General features: G+C 35.5%; 1 protein-coding gene across 2 annotated transcripts in view; it reads right to left on the reverse strand.

The window, feature by feature from the left end:
- Nucleotides 1–9,879: 9,879 nt before the first annotated feature.
- Nucleotides 9,880–18,603, reverse strand: part of LOC126974639 (cytochrome P450 CYP12A2-like) — a 28,298-nt gene continuing 19,574 nt past the window's right edge. For both annotated transcript variants that reach the window (XM_050822167.1, XM_050822168.1), the window contains exons 8-10: nt 12,894–13,100; nt 12,157–12,328; nt 9,880–10,083 (exon numbers count right to left, since the gene is read on the reverse strand). In XM_050822167.1, coding sequence (XP_050678124.1) covers nt 9,929–10,083; nt 12,157–12,328; nt 12,894–13,100 — 534 coding nt within the window. In that variant the 3' untranslated portion in view covers nt 9,880–9,928. The remainder of the gene's footprint in view (nt 10,084–12,156; nt 12,329–12,893; nt 13,101–18,603) is intronic.

Genomic DNA, 18,603 nt, shown 5'->3' on the forward strand with positions numbered 1-18,603 from the left:
GCCTAAAATTCTATAGGATTCCTTGGTCAGAGTGGTAATATGATCATGGAAGGTAAACTTTCGATCGAATGTGACACCCAGGTCCTTGATAGTTTCTGGTTGAAATAGAATCACCACCAATTTTATAATCAAACTCTATTGGGCACCACATTCAACCGAAAGTCATGGCCTAGCATTTGGACGTATTAAATGCCATACGGTTCCTCAAGCTCCACTGGAACACAGCTTGCACATCATTTTGGAGTGCCATGCAATTTGAATCAGATTTGATTTCTTTGAAGAGTTTCAGGTCATCAGCATAAAGGAAACACCGAGAATTATCAAGCACATCTGGAAGATCATTTATCATTAAAAGAAACAGAAGAGGCCCCAGTATCGATCCCAGACTAACCCCAGATCGCGTGTGGTAATGATTGGATTCGAACAGACCAAGCCGGACATATTGTTGACGGTCACGCAAGTAGTCTGCGATAAGTCGGAGAAATCTCGGTGCAAAGCCAATAGCGCTAAGTTTTTGTAACAATATGTCATTATTGACCCTGTCAAATGCTTTCTGGAAATCAAAGTAGAGCACGTCAACCTGAGAACCATGATCCAGTTTGTCCGAGATAAAATCAACTAGTGACAACAAGTTAGTGTCTACAGATCTTTTCGGTCTAAAACCATGCTGTTCGCCACAAATGTATTTGTCCACTTGCGTGTGTATGTAGTTGTGAATAATGTTTACAAATACCTTTGCGGGCGAAGACAACACTGCAATACGACGGTACTCTTCAACTTTCGATTTATCAGAGCTTTTTGGTATTGGGGTAACTCTCGACAACTTCCATTGGGACGGATATTCTCCCGATTCCGCGAGGGTTGGCTTTGATGTTAACTTCAATATACTTAAAATAGTCACAATAGGATGACTCTATACGGGTATTAAGCTAGCTAAGGTATCTGCTCGAAGTCCTGAGAATCTTCTGTATATTTCTGGTGAGTAAGAACATTTCCATAATCTATGCAACTTCATCTTACACCTGATATCTCAATCGGGGTAACGTTTACTATGGCATGCTTTACGTCGTTTCCTAGGCATGCATTGTTCAAAGATATTATAAACAGTAATAAGATGTTGGCCGATTCTCAGATCTGCCCGATATGCAGACAAAATTTCATATAAATTGGTTTGACCGTTTCGGTGGAGTTTGGAAACAAACACCGGGACACGAGAATTTTATATATTAAATAGATGAACTTTGTCAACGCTCAGCTGTTTTATCGATCAATAAAGTAAACCTGCCTACGTGTACTACAAACAATCGACATATTATATTACAACCAACGGAAACATCTTTATGAGAATCTTAAGGAAAATAATCTCAAACTCTATATGCTGTCCATTACAATTCAGTGTCGCTCAGGACAATTGCGCTCGTCACTTTGATACAAGATCTTAAGTCACATTAGCTCATTACCAGTGGGAGGCTCCTTTGCATTAGATGATTGGATGCCGGCTGGATTATGGGTACCACAACGGCGCCTATTTCTGCAGTGAATCAGTAATGTATAAATAATACTGTGTTTCGGTGTGAAGGGCGCCATAGCTAGTGAAATTACAGGGCAAATGAGACTTAACATCTTATATCTCAAGGTGACGAGCGCAATAATTGTAGTGCCGCTCAGAATTTTTGGGAATTCAAGAATTCTAAGCGGCACTGCATTGTATTGGGCAAGGCGTATATATTACCATCAGCTGAAAGTCTTTTTATATAAAAAAGCAACACTTTGTTGAAAAACATAATATATATGCTTCTTTAGCCATACATGCGTAGACATGCAAGCGAAAAATACCAATTATTTTCATTAAAAAATAATAATCTCAGTAGATACTGTGCCTCCGAACTGAAATACAATAATCCTTGCTTGCAAAATGGTACCAACCTAGCTGGTATGCTGTGCAAAGAAGCTTTCCACTGGCGTACGTTTTCTTCGCTTACGGGGAATGATTAGATGCTAGTTTAAAGTAATACCTAAGCGCGCCAAACAATGCATAAGCTTGATAAGAGGAGACAACCGAGAGTCCTCACGGGGTTCCTCTCAGGCCGCTGCAAGCTCAAAAAACCTGTGCAGATTCTTCTGCGAAGCCGTTGAAGACCCCATACACATCCTACTGGAATGCGAAGCTATTGCCAGAATCAGGCTGGGGTGTCTTTAAATACTGTCTGGACCCTTTGAGGATCCTATGCCTCTTAAAAGCAATACGTCTTGAGAATATAATTTAAATCCCGGCACAGTAAGGTTACACGTTCCTAGATAGTAGCCTCGATTTTTTCACAGCTCATTTTTACACATAGGAAGTTGAGGGTAAGCGAGCTAGCGCAAGCAGGGGGCACAATAGATCCTGGGATTTAAGTGTATCTAAATGTAATGAAAAATCATAATGTAAAGTACATAGCTGTTGATGAAGTTTTACTAAAACTTTTTTGTGAACAGCTTGGCTTTGCGTAGAGACGTCGTTTCTTTGACAGAAAGAAGAAGACACACTTCTACCGCATTTATCACGAAGAGCTGTTTACCGTGATTCCCCGCTGCCGATGGACGAAGAAAAAGTAACGAATGTCTCAAACGTCAGACTGAGAACAATTTTGAAACCATTAAATTAAAATGCGCGGCTATAACTACTTACGTGTGCGGTTTTATATCTTTCAATTATGCAAGAAAAAAGTGCTTCTACATCGAATTTATACCTCTCCTCCCAGCAAGATGATGTTGATTGCATTAACATTACAAGACGTAAAAGGAAAACCAGAGAGGACGACTTAACTCCTTTGTTTGAAAAATTTTCAAATGACATTATGGTTAAATTAACTGAGTGGAAGACCGAAATGGAGGATAAAATTTCTTCAATACAACACAATATAAATACAGTTTTAAGGAAGGAATTAGAAAGTGTTAAGTCTGAGATAAGACATAAACGGCATACAGAACGAACTTACTACGGAATTGCACTCAATAAAAGAATCCATGGAATTTCACTCAAACGAACAAAAGGGCCTCAGTAATCGCGTGGGGGTTATTACCACCAATGCCAAGCTAGTAGAACAAGACGTCACCATGTTAAAATCACATATATGTAGATTACAAACCGAAGTAAATTATAATCAACAACGGGAGCGTTCCAATAATCTGGAAATAAACGGCATTCCAGAAAAAACTAATGAAAATCTACCCGACTATGTTTTGAAAATTGCTAGTTATGTCGGCGTCACCCTGTCATTGGCGGACATCGAGCACTCCACCCGCGTGCAGCCGTTCACCAGAGTTGCAGGCCAAGCTAAACCTGTAATCATCAAACTAAAGTCGCGGTTACTTCGTGACTCCATTATGTCCGGCGTTCGCTCGAAGAAGGGTGTAACCACTACTGACTTGAACATCCCAGGTGCTACCAAAAGAGTATATGTGAATGAATATTTAACACCACTTAATAAACTCTTATATAAAAATGTCCGTGAACGCGCAACTAAAGCGAAGTACCAATTCACATGGATTCGTGATGGAAGAATATTTGTTCGGAAAGACGATGCATCAGGGCATATATATATTAAAGATAGCACAGACCTAGAGAAAATCAAATGACTTTATACATTAGTGTTTATTCAACTTTTAATTAAAATCATTTACTTTATATTCTACTTTAACTATATTTGTATTCTTATATATAATAATTTTAAATTGCTCAGTGCCTATAATAACACACGAATGAATATATGTTCAAATGTTAAAATAACCAGTAACACGATATACCTGCATAGTTGCGTTATTTATTTATTATATAATAATTTACATATTTTTATGTACATTTTAATTTATTTCTCTGCCTTTTGTTCAATGGTTGTGTATTTTATTAGAATTTTTATTTCTCAATATCAAAATGCGAATCATTAATCATTATCTCCTGCTACAAAATTAATGAGTTTTGTCAATTCATTAATAAATTTTCATCTGAAACTATACAGGCATCCCAATACCGAGTATAAATAATAACAAGATACACAGAGTTTCGTATTTATATTGTAACAATATTATATAATATAGATAATATGTATTGAATATTGTTTCTTCTATATAGTAGTTACTCTGCAATTTGAGACCTATCATACTCCTATTTATTTAAGACTATTCTCGGTCATATTACTTATATATAACAGTACGAGTGTGGTAAGCATTCTCTTGTTTTTTTTTATTTAGTAATGGATAATGTTAAAAAGTGCCTAACTATATTTTATCAAAATGTCCGCGGCTTACGAACAAAATGTGTAGATTTTTATAACAATATATTGGCAAATGACTTTGACTTAATTGTAATAACCGAGACCTGGCTGCGAAGTGACATATTAAATAGCGAACTATGTGATGATAGATACGAGTTATTCCGGTATGATCGTAATGGTCTATCTAGTGACAAAACTACGTGCGCCGTTCTTTATGTCCTATCCAGAGTATCGAATGGCAATACGAGTGTAGTGAAACGCTTTGTATCACAATATCAATGCGTGTAACTAATTCTATGGCTGACTTACATATTATTACTTCATATATTCCTCCAGAAGACCACAATAAATCACTACGTTTGAAAAATTTTAAAAATAGCTTTCTAGAATACTTTGAAAAATATGAAACTGATAAATACATTATAATAGGGGATTTTAACCTACCTTGTCTACGTTGGCATGGCGAAGGTTATTCATTAATACATGTTGGTAGCACGGAGTTACAAGAATGTGCACTATGCTTAGTTGATGAATTTACGTGTTGTGGCTTAACTCAGTTTAATTCTATACCCAATGTCTCTAATAATATATTAGACTTGTGCTTTTCAAATCTCTTTCTACATGTGTCATCTAGTGCATCGCCTTTAACTAGAATTGATCCCTTTCATCCACCTTTGAATGTTATAGTTACAGACTTACAAATGAGACCTTTTAAAGAAAAGCTTCAACCAAGATATAAATTTTATAATTGCAATTACGGTTTAATTAATAATCATTTAAAATCAATAGATTGGTACAATGTCTTAAATGGCACCTCTCTAGATTCAACTCTAAATGTCTTTTATGAAAAAATATATGAATGTTTCGAAATGTTTATACCTAAGACTTCTTGTAATTATAATAAATTCCCCGTGTGGTATTGATAAAAATCATTAAAGAAAAAATTCGTATTCATAGTAGATGGAAAAAATATCACAACCCTAGGGACAGAGATGAGTTTTTATTTTTGAGAAATAGACATAATAAAGTTTTAAAAGAATGTTATAGAAGCTTTACTAGTAACACTGAAAAACTAATTCGGTCTTCTCCAAAACTCTTTTAGCATTATATGCAGTCAAAACGGGGTGGATGATCTTATCCAAACAACTTCACTCTCAACTCCGAAGCATATAATGATGGTGTTAGCATATGCAATGCATTTAGTAAATATTTGAGAGTGCCTTCTCCAGCCCTTCTGCACCTACATCTCGTACTGACCAATATAATCTAAGAATACAAATCTAATCTACACGTTTCTAATGAAGTTATTGCTAACGTTGATATAACGGTAGGCCACATAGCTTCAATATTAAAATCGTTAGATAAATGTAAAGGCGCTGGTTGTGATGGCATACCTCCCATATTTATTTCATCGTGTGCCGATAGTCTTGCAATACCTATCACAATTCTATTTCGCCGCTCTTTGAAAGAATGTACTTTCCCATTGATTTGGAAAAAAGCGTTAATTGTACCAATTCATAAGGGAGGCCAAAAAAGAAACATTGAAAACTATCGCCCAATTTCTAAATTGAACACTTTAGCGAAGGTTTTTGAAAAAGTCGTTTTTACCAGCACTTATTCTACAATAGCTAACGGCATTTCTTACTAACAACATGGTTTCTTGAAGAATCGTTCTGCAATTACTAATTTAGCTTATTTAAGTGAATTTTTATTAATGAATATGGAAATGGATGGGCAGGTAGACGTGGTCTACACGGACTTAGAAAAAGCTTTCGATCGTGTGGACCATGACATTCTGCTCTCTAAGTTGCATTTATTAGGTATACACAGTGACCTCTTAAGGTGGTTAAAATCCTACCTGTCTAACCGTTGTCAAGCTGTTGTTCCGGGAGGATTTAGGTCAGACTATACATCTATTCCATCAGGAGTGCCGCAGGGCAGTTTGCTAGGGCCCCTGTTTTGGAACGCCTACATATACGATATAGGAGCAAGCATCGTTAACTCTGATTATTTATTGTATGCTGATGACAAAAAAGTCTTCATTAAGGTGCACTCTGAGGATGATTGTGAATTATTACAACATGACCTCAATAACTTATACACCTACTATAATAATAATAATATCACAGTCAGCCTCAAAAAATGCCAGGTCATTAGTTTTTCGCGCAAACCTACACCAATAATTTTCTCTTACAGTTTTAATGGAGAGTTAATACAAAGGGTTAATTTTGTTAGAGATCTTGGTGTCTTCCTGGATTCCAAAATGAATATGTCAAATCATATTGATTGCATAATAAATCGCGCTTATCGTAATTTGGGCTTTGTAATGCGTACTTGTCATCATTTTGAAAATCCACTTTCCCTAAAAATACTTTATTACGCATACGTTAGATCAATTTTAGAGTATGCCTCCGTGATATGGAGCCCATTTTACGCCATATATATTAATAGGTTGGAAGGAATTCAGAAAAAGTTTTTAACACACTTAAACTATAAATTCCGGAAAGTTGCATCTAACTACAAAGACAATTGTCGCATATACAATCTGCTGACATTGCAGGAAAGGCGTACTGTCTCGGACATAATGTTCTTACATGATGTGCTGAGCGGTCGTCTCAACTGTCCCTCTCTTCTGGCAGGAATATGCCTACGCGCTCCGTCGTTGCGCACCCGTGACATTTCTACTTTTCAAGTTCCTACTCGTCGTACTAATTATGGCCAGAACAGTGTTCTCACTCGTTGCACAAATGTATATAATAAATCCTTCAAAGATATAGGTCCATTCTACGTTTCTAGGTTGACCTTTAAAAACCACACCATAAAAAGTATTGTAGAGAAATCTCATTTGTAGCAAATATCTTTATTTATTTATTAATAGATTAAACTATTAAATGTATGTATTGTACTATTAAATCTGTAAATCTATGTATGTATCATGTTTTTCTCTTATTTATATTCATTTTTCAGACTTATACATATAATCCATTATGCAACCAACGCAGGCACTTTTTTAAATACTTTTTTTTTTTAATTTCTTTGATCGTGTGTTATTCATTCTTCATTTTTTTCTTTATTATTGTAAAAACTGCTGTTCGTTCCATTAGGTAAACTGTGGTAGACTATAATTGGCTATGTTTTTGTATTTAACTATAAGTGATTATTTTGTATTAACTATGGAGGGTAGAGGCAAGAAGTATTAACTCTTAAGGGAGAAAAGTTCAAAAAGTGTTCAGCTTATGCAGGAAATAACAGTTCAAAAACCCAAAGGCGTATATTTTCTCAAAATTAATTCCTTTAGAATTCTTTTTGATGTCATTTCTAATATACTAGATACTACTACCTCTTCGGAAACAAATGGCGCTCTGAGAGAGAAGAATCAGCGCAAGAAACTCTTACAGCATTCTTTTTTTGTGCTCTCTAAAATAAAAAATATACAATATTGTACTGTCATTGCTATTGCTATAAAATAATCATAACCTATGTAGTCCCAGGCTGTCCGATCACTTTAATATTCAGCTGTGGAGTAATAAATAGGACTTACGACAGAGCCATTTTTTAATAAAACATTTAAATTTATTTATAGATAATGCCTGAACAGTGGCTGGGGCTGTAGGCACAGCGCATGGTCTGAAGTGAATGTGGCAGTTGTAAACGACTTGAAGTATGCTGAGTTAAAAAAAGTTAGTATAATTGTCGACTATAGTAGTTAAATAGACAAAATTTCAGCAACTTACGCTGTACAAAGTTATTTAGTAAATAAATAAGTTATTGTGTAAAACGTGTAGATAGAGTTATAAGTATTATTTTAAATTTGGCGCTTCTTTTAAGATAATTTAATGCAATTTGTCGGTCACTTTTTCATATACACAGATGATTTTGCCTCTATCCTCCATGCGTTAACCATGATCTGTCTACTTCTGTTTTTTTTATGTTCATCTAATTATTTAAGCCATATGTTTTGGGGCTTGGTGAAGTCTTCTATATTGGTCTCTCATGATGCAAACCACGTCTATATAATAAATTATACATAAACATTGTATTTGCATTGTTATTTTTAAGTATTTTCCCTAATTAGTATTGTAGCATTTAGTATTAAAAAAATTCGTTTGGTTTCGTAACGGAATTTGAATCCGTGCCTCTGTTGATTACGCCTATTACTATTCTTATTTCATCTTGAGCTTTGGCTTCATGTACAGGATCCACTTTGCAGTTGTAAGTTGACCATTATCTCTTTATACTTATATCTGAATGAGCAACTTAACATCGAGGGTCCTTCCCAGTGCTGTCTATCGTAAACGAGAATGTGGTCGAAAAGCAAGCAATCTTCATTCAACGTATGACGCCTGTTGGCGACAAGTAAGAGAAAGCGATAACATTTAACGAAAAATAGTGTGCATAAATTCCATAAAACTTTCTGGAAATACATGTCTTTGAATACTTAATCCTTACAAATTAGTGAAATTAATGTTTCTGAGATAAAATCTCCATTAGATGCGCGAGGTTTCTATTGTAATATTTTCCTTACTTTTACAATTTATAAGGGTATTGAGAACGGCCAAATTTCAGTAAAATTTGAGCAAAAAAGCATATATTTTAGGCTTATACTTAATTTGTTTCTGTACTTATTGCTATCAGATTTTTTTAAAGAAATATGTGTTCAATTGCCATAATCACGTTTAATAAAAACATGACGGGTTGGCCGCTCTTAAAAAATTTCCTAATCATTTGAATTGAGCAGGCTATAAACAGCTATTAAGTTGATCCTGCAGATGGCGCCACAGTGGGAGAATTGAACAAATATGTACAGATAAATAAACAATGTAGATATTGGATGGTTGTCTTAGAACATCCGTCAGCTTGGCTGTAGCGTTGAAAGCGTAATTTCCAGTGAACATTGAAACCGATATCTTGTCCACAAACTATAGTACAAATTAAAATCTTATACCATAAAATTGTTAAGAAATTTTCGAGCTACAGAAATTTAAATCTTAAATACAGTGAAATGAATCTAAGTAAATCGAAATTCTGATGCATTTCTCTTACTTATTACTGAACTATACTAATTAGTGCAGATCTATCTGTAAAGAGGATATCAATATTATTATTTAAATAAAACCACATAGCAACCAAATCCATCTTTTATTTTAAAACAACTACAATATTAATTTTTTAGATATTTATAGAGTAATAACATAGTTCAACTGAATACAGCCTATTTATGAATAACTGAATTTCTGATTTTAAATCTCCAATAATTGTTGTTTAAGGTCAGAAATTATAAATAAAAACAGAATACTATAAGTACAAAGAAATTTATACGAAAACACAGACAACATAAATAATACGGGATAAGTATGAAATTGCCGTTTTATTGTAATAGGTACTTCGAATTGACATAGATGGATGGTATTTTCGTGATTTGGACAATTTTCTGCGTGATTTAAAGTTGTCTTCTCAGGAGGCAGTACAAAATGCTTTCACACAGTTTTTCGAAACTATATCACCACAGTTCTATCGCAAAGGCATAAATGTCCTTCCTATCAGATGGCGGCAATGTATAGATAATAATGGTAATTGTTTTGATTAAATAAATATGTTTAATTAAAAAAAAAACGAATTTCAATTTTTCAGTACAAATCGGCAATTTCATTTTATTCAACTTCAAGTTATTTTCAAGCAATATCTGTAAGTACAAAGTTTAATTTATCACGGAAATGATTAACAACACTCGTCTTAACCCTCGGAGGAGGTCCATTCCAGTCTATGTGAAAGGTTTGAACCATTTTCGTTAGAAATAGTTCCATTTCCATTTGTGCAATGCGTTTTCCTGCAATAATGAAATGTAAATTAATAATTACAACATTAAGTCTAGCAAATTCTTTGTTGAACTTTTTAGTTAAGTATTGATCTTATTTCATTTTATATGCTAGACTAAATATTCCGTGCATGGTGAAATAATCTTTCGATGAAATAGACTGGTTAGGGTGATTGACCCAGCTTGTAAGATAATTGCAAAAAAGTGTAAGATATAACGTGCAGCATAAAAAGCCGTTTGACTAGTTGTTGTGACTTTGAAAACAGGCAATGGCAGTCAGGTCATTGTTACTCATTCCCGCTCTCAGATAAGAGTAAGGGAAATAAAGCAGAATTAAAATAATTTGTTCTAAAATATGATGGTATCACCTCTTTGCAGGATTTGGAACGCACTTAACTATTGAATTTATGTTTAAAAATATCGTTAATATACATGGGGCACACTAAAAGTTTTGCACTTCTAGCTAATCGGAACTATTTGAATTTCGAATGTTATAATTACTGAAACGTTGCAAACTTCTTAGTATTAAAAAAAAACATTTGGCGGGAAATCATTTGTCAGTTATTTTTTATCACACATAGAAGTTCTACGTGCGCAACGAAAATGGAATTAAGTCGAAAAGATTTTAGAGCGTTGATTTTTTATGATTTTAAAAGTTCTCTCTCTCCGCATACTCTGCCGCTCGTCTTCTAAATGCTTTTGGGAGGGACGCACCTTGCTTGAGCACCGTGAAGCAATGGCTTGCTGAATTTGAGAGAGGTCGGGTTTCTTTACATGACGAATTTCGTGAAGGGCGGCCTTCAACTGCCGTCAACGAAAATAAAGTGGCTACTGTTAAGCGGCTAATTGAAGAAAACCCGCGGATTACCTATGCGACAATTCGAGGATTATTGGGGATTGGTATGAGCCAAATTCAGAAAATATTACACGAAGAATTGAAAGTTCAGAAATTTTGTTGTCGTTTTGGATCCCTCATGAACTGTCAGCGGAGCGGAAGCGGGCTTGCGTGGAATGGTGCTCACAGATGCTAATGAAGTACGACCACGGACATTCAAATGCTGTTTATAACATTGTCACAAAACGCGGATTTATTGTTTTGAACCCGAAAAAAAAAGCAGCAATCTTTTGAATGGGTGTTTCAAATTGAGAACAGGCTAACAAAAGTGAAGCAGGCGCGGAACGCTGGTAAAAATTGATCGTATTTGATCGTATTTGTATTGGAACCCGAAGCTGAGAAAAATCTCAGCTTCGGGTTCCATCTGCACAATTCCACTTGAAGATCAAAAAGTGTTGATGCCGAGTAGTATTCTACCATTTGTTTACCCAGGGTGTTATAAAAATTTCGCGAAAGACGACCAAAAAGCCGCGTTCTCCTACATCATAACAACGCTTCTTCACACACGGCCAACAAAACTAAGTCATTATTAGCTTCCGAAAAAGTTCAACTCGTCACCCACCCTGCACTTAGCCCTTAGCCTCTGTATTTTCCCCACAATCAAAGATTTAATGAGAGGTTTCTCTTTTACCAATTCCGAAGAGGCAGTAATAGCGTTCAATCAGCACGTAGAAAACATGCCTTCAGAATTGTGGTCCTCCTGTTTTATAAAATGGTTCGATCGAATGAAAAAATGTTAAAACTGTAGAGGAGAGTATTTTAAATAGCAATTAACAATAAAAATTTCGCGAAAGACGACCAAAAAGCCGCGTTCTCCTACATCATAACAACGCTTCTTCACACACGGCCAACAAAACTAAGTCATTATTAGCTTCCGAAAAAGTTCAACTCGTCACCCACCCTGCACTTAGCCCTTAGCCTCTGTATTTTCCCCACAATCAAAGATTTAATGAGAGGTTTCTCTTTTACCAATTCCGAAGAGGCAGTAATAGCGTTCAATCAGCACGTAGAAAACATGCCTTCAGAATTGTGGTCCTCCTGTTTTATAAAATGGTTCGATCGAATGAAAAAATGTTAAAACTGTAGAGGAGAGTATTTTAAATAGCAATTAACATAATATTTTGGTTATAACATGTTGTTTTGTTTAAGTTACGGAAAACTTTTAGTGTGACATACGTATAACCACTTACCAATGCAGCCCCTCGTACCGTATCCAAAAGGACTGTATGCAAATTTATGTGCATTCCCATGATAGAGTGGATCACTTTTATCAACTATCCATCTCTCGGGTATGTACTCTCTGGCTCTGAAGTATATTTCTTCTGAACGACACAGAAATTGATGGTTTACCACCATAAACGTCTGGAATCAGTTAATCTATAGTAATCTTTGGACATGGATTTTCATTATGATGTCAGCCTTATTGCCTTATATTACATTTAACATATTTGCATATTTTTTTTTATGAAAATAAGGGATGGGACGAGCAGGACGCTCAGTTCATGGTACGTCCTACCCATTACAATGCAGGGCCGCTCAGGATTCTTGAAAAACCTAAAAATTCTGAGCGGCACTACAATTGCGCTCGACACATTGAGTATGTCTCAATGTGTTAAGATGTTAAATCTCATTTGCCCAGTAATTTCACTAGTTACGGCGCCGTTTACACATTACTGCTTCACAGCAGAAATAGGCGCCGTTGTGGTACCCATAATCTAGACGGCTTCCTGTGTAAAGGAGCCTCCAACTGGTATATACGTAAGTATAGCTCATGCAAGATTTTAACTTACTGAAATAGGTAGCATGAAATTGCACTACTTTTATTAAAATATCTTGTTGAAAAATTACCTCAAGATAAAACAACCTCAGTGACAAAATAATGGAGTACAAGGAATTTTTTTATGAACGAATTACTTAATTTACTTACGCCTTTTGGTATGTTGTATCCCATTATATGATAATCTTTTGATGCTCTTCTTAAATTATAAGGAACGGCTGGCAAAAGTCTCATACTTTCTTTAATGCATGCCTTTAAATACAGGTTCTTTTCATCTTTCAACTCTTCCCTTAATTTGTTTTGTTTATCTTGATTCGTAGCCAGAAAATAAAGTGCTGAGATCATAACGTTCGCTGTCTACAAATATTAAATAAGTTTAATAATATACATTTTGTAGCTACATACTACATAGCATAAAACAAAGGCGCTTCCCGCTGGTTGTCCCTATGTATACTTAGATCTATAAAACTACACAATGGATTTTGATGCGGTTTTTTTAGTAGATGGATTGTTTCAAGAGGAAGGGTTATATGTAAAATATATGCATAATATAGTAGAAAACCAATGATAATTATAGATGATTCTAATATGATGTCGTCAGCAAACTCATTTTTTGCGCTTACATTGGAAACACTGGCGAGATAAATCAAAATAATGTACAACAGTATAACATAACTTAATTAGGTGTACAAGAAAGTCCGCGATGGTATATATCTATTAGGGACACACAACAACCATTTTTAATCCTTTACTTTTTACAAGAAATAATGAATTATTTACGAAGCGATTTGATGCAATACAGCATTTATTCTTATACAATTGACTATCTTAAATATTTTGTTCATTGTATATACATAATAATGGCATACCCTTACAGCATGCAATTCAAATGAATAATTTTGAAGATATTACAGATTCAAAATGCGGGGACATAGTGGTTGCGGCGGTACCGGCCGGGTTTTCTGCCATCAATCTGGTAGTAAACATACCTAAGGTCTCAGTCATCTCAACTCCCAAACCTTCAAAACGTACCTGTTGTCACACAAAGGTGGTGATCCTAGATTTTTATACTCTTTCATACTTATTAACGTTAAATCGCTACCAGTGTCTACTAATGCTAAAATCTTACTGTCTTTAATCTTGATTTCCTTCTGGTATTTTTCCTTAGCAGGATGCGACACTATATACACTTCCTTCGACTTCGGTGGACACTTGGAGGCTATATGCCCAAATTCTCTGCACTTAAAACACTTTTTCCCTTTTCCTTTTTCGGGACACATCACACTCACGTGGTCTTCTCCTCCGCAGTTGTGTGACTTGGTACTCGTCTTGTTTCTTGAAGTTGAAATGGCACCTCCTGGACTTCCTTTTCTTCCTTGGTTGAAGCTCTGTGGTCGTCCTATCATCTCCAGCTTCCTCTCTGGTGGTCGTGCTTTTGATTTGGTCATCTCCTGTTTCATTTTCTCGTACTGTCCAAATTTCTCTTTAAGCTGTTTAAAATCTTTAGCTCCATATAGCACAGCTTTATTTACGACATCGTCAGGAATACCCTCTATTATGTTTTGTATCACATCTTGAACATTTAACTTCGCTGGTGATGCAATCTGCAACATTTTGTATGCGTATTCCTGCAGAGTTTCCTCACTCTTCTTCTTTCTCTTACTCAGCTCTCGATGAATTTTCAAACAATCGACAGCTTCCTCGAACTCTTCTTTCAAAGATTCTTTCAGCTTCTTCCATGTTTTCGCCCACTTTTCATAGCTCACGAACATTTTTGCTGATCCGTCTAATAACCTTTTGGCGTATGCAATCTTTTGGATCTCGTTCCACTTGCAAAGCTCCGCCATTTCCTCAAAATCATCCAACCACTGCTGGACGTTTGTGTGGTCATCCCCACTGAATTTCTCTAACAAACCTTCAACGTCTTTAAAGGTAAGTAATACCCGTGATTCTTCACGTCTTCGAATCACTGGAGTACGATTGGCACGCTCACTTTTTGCGCCATTGTCGTCGTCTTCGTCGTGGTGTCCTCGGCCATCATTCACAGGATTTCGAATACGTACATCACAGTTTCTTCTGCCTGGGAGTCCCTCAACATTGACAGCTCGAGCGTCTTCAAAGTCGTCTTCTTCTTCGTCGTCTACAAGGTCTGCAATATTTTCTTCATCATCGTCGGCTACATGATCCCGTTCCACCAATAGTGCAGCTCTTAGCCTCGCCAACAACTCTGGTTTTCGACCTGTCACACGGAGGTTCCGGCGCCTTAGCTCCTCTCTGAGCTGTGGGACTCTCAGTCGCGGAAGTTGGTCATCTTCCAAATCCGCCGCGGCAACACCTCTTACAACCTGGTCAATTACGTCTTCCATGGCTTACTAACTCGCGCACTTATACGAAACTTTCACACAACACCGACGCGTCTATTACACACCTTTAATTTTCCGATTTTCCGTAATCCCGGACGAGCCCCCAAATGTAGTATCGGAATTTATTGGATAGGATAATAATGTTTATTAAAATGTTATAATTAAGGAATCACGGGGCGGTTAATTTAAAGTGAGTATATTTATTAGAAAAAATTGACAGAGTTAAAGGACAGAGGTCTGTCGTACATCGAAGTTAAGTAGGAACTGCCCGCTTGAGTCCCATACAATTATATCTTACTTACTACCTGGGTTCTCACCCCCGCATCAGTCATACTTCGTTCTTACACTCTCAGTACTTATAAGGTACATTTTTGCCACGAGACAAAACTATACTTACGTTCCCACGCTTTCTAAAATATCTTAACTAAACATCTGTTATTTGGGAATTTTTCTCAATCCCTTTATTTACAACCTTTTGAAAACAATACTTACTGCTAAGTACAAAGGTGCAATAAAACAATAAAATAGAAAACTTAAACCTAAAAATGACCATGCCACATATATATACATATATTTATAGTTCAGAATATATATATATATATATATATATATAATTAACCGTTCTATGTAAAGGTTGAACCAGTAAGATATTAAAAGAAATGTTGATCCACCTTTTTGCAGTGTATAATTGGTTCCTTATAAATATAACTGATATACTTTGATCCGAATTTGAAATAGAAGGGTTGTTTGGGGATCTGTATCGGTCGCTTTGCAACATACTTGCCATCAAAAAATACATTAACAAAATGTTTTTGTTGATCCGTAACGGTCGCAAAAATCATACCGACGAGTCAAATGTGCATCCGTTTTATATTCATGCTCATGCGCAATCTTACTAACTAACGTTGATCCGAGGGCATTTGATCTTGAACCCTTCGACGCCCGCGCGGTTTTAATTTTATTGCGGAAAAAAGACACAACTATTGAAAATCTCACTGACGCGATTGATTCTGAAAAATATGTAACATTTGTAAGTGCCATAAAAGAAATGTGTGGCTTTAATGAACAAACAGGCATGGTCAAAATTATAATCATACCCGCACGTATGCGTCCCGCTGTCTTGGGATGTGTTGAAATACTATACACACAGTCTATTATGCACAATGAATCCACAGCTTATAAGGAAGCATATAAAAAAAACTAGATGACTTTAAATATTTAATTGAAATCAATTGGGAGTTTTCGTTAAACAGCTGAGAAAAGTAGAAAACGAAATCAAAGAAAAAGTCATGCCGCTGGACAGTGACATTAATACCGTTATGCAAAAAATCCATAAAGTAGAAATTAAATATGCGAGTAGATTGAGAAAAGATAGATGTTTTTTAAATTATGAATTAGTGTGCATGGTAACAATAGCTCATATTATAATGTTGGACCGAAAACGATCAGGTGACGTAGCTGCAGCTGAACTTACGTTTTACAACAATAGAAAGAATGAAGAAGTGCCCGAAAAGGTTTTAGAAAGTTTTGACAGTAGAGCAGAGGAATTGTATTAAAGAATTAGACGTATTTCAGATTCCCGGTAAAAGAACAAGGGGTTGTATTTTGCTAACAAAAATAATGAGAGAAAACATAGATTTAATAATAGCTTGCCGTGAAGATTTAATAATTCCAAGCTCCAGTCTATATTTATTTGCAAGACCTGGTACACAAGAACCTTATGAGGGCGGTAAGTGTTTAGATATGATAAAAAAAACAGTGTTATTTGAAACGCCCCTAAATGATTACATCCACCGGAATAAGACATCATATTGCTACAATGTCCCAAATTCATTCTTAGCAAAATGATCGTTATACTGAGCAGATCGTTATATTGACAGGATTTCTAGGGTATAATATATCAGTTCATGCACAAAATTATAGATTGCCTATGCTACCTGCATACCTCCAAAAAACTGTTGTAGAATCTCAACTCTTAGAATATGAAAATACATTAATGGAGAAGAAGGGTCACAGGATAGAAACGATTACATCTCAATCATACCAAGAAACTAAAAACTTTGAGGAAGAGACGCCATCTTCAAAAAATCCGGCAATAGAAAGCGATCAATCTAACACCTTACTTACAAACCCCAAAATATCTATCAAAACACCAGAAACTACAGTCAATAATAACATGGAAGAAATAGAAATTGGAGACTATAATAAAGTAAACTATAAAAAACAAGACAATCAGTACAACCAAGATCCTTAAGTGAAAGCGATATTGATATATGATAAACAGATTCAGAAACGAAGTAAAACTAGACGAACAAAAGTTCAAGCGATAGTGATAGTGATAATCCAATTAAGAAACGAAAAATAATCAGTCATAGAAAGTGGTCGGATGAAGAGATAAAATTAGTCAAAAAATATTTCCAATCATACATAAATAAAAAGATCAATCCAGGCAAAAACAAATGTATGGAAGTTTTAAATAAAGAACCTATTCTTCAAAATAGGACTTGGATGCAACTTAACACGTATGTTAACAATATTTATAAGAAAAAGTAAATATATTTTAATGAAGATTCTGTGTGATACAACAAGTTCCTCTTAATATTAATAGTAATTGTATTGAGCTCATATGATTGATAACTAATATTTTTTTCTACATGTCATCCAAACTCAACTTCGATATAATGCGATAAGATCATTTTTTCCCTTTCAATTATCACTTTAATTAATATATGTATCCATACTACTTAAACGTTATAATAACAATTAGAAATTGTCCTTATATACAACTATATCTAGTATTGGTAGGACTCTTGCGAGGGCCAGTCTGAGGAATGGCCAACCTTTGTCAGTTAATCAACGGCCAAGCAGTAGCTAATCAACGCTACGGTGTTCCGGGTTGAAGGGCATTGCTTGCGGAGTCATATAACGGGGCCTCAAGACTCTAGATCTTATATCTCAGGGTACTGAGTGAGATACAATATCACATACTCTGTATGATATTGAGCTGCTGGCATGCATGCAGCTGGGCACGAAGCTTAACATGGGGTAAGCGACAAGCTCGTGTCGTCAACAAATTTCCTCACGATATATACAGAATGTCCCAAAGTTATGGGACATGAAGGGAAAGTACCTTAAATATCGAAGATAGGCTATTTTACTGAAAGAAGACTTTATGTTATTTTTAAAAGTTAGTACTTCTGCATTCAAAGATTTTCTAAAAATTACTTGCCTCGTCTGGGAACGAACTCTCGAACCGACTTAAATGTAAAAAAAACACACTCTTATGATGCCAATCGAAAGAATGGCCAAAAACTAATAACTCTTCTTAAGTAACATAGTATTTTAAAAGAAAGTAGTCAATTAAGTGGGTATTATTTGTAAATTAATTAATTAAATGCTCAAGAAGAGTTATTAGTTTTTGGCCATTCTTTCGATTGGCATTATAAAAGTAGGGGTGTTTTTTTTTACATTTCAGTCGGTTCGATTCCCAGACGGGG

This window comes from Leptidea sinapis, chromosome 33 (assembly GCF_905404315.1).
Source record: "Leptidea sinapis chromosome 33, ilLepSina1.1, whole genome shotgun sequence".
NCBI classification, from domain to species: Eukaryota; Metazoa; Arthropoda; class Insecta; order Lepidoptera; family Pieridae; genus Leptidea; species Leptidea sinapis.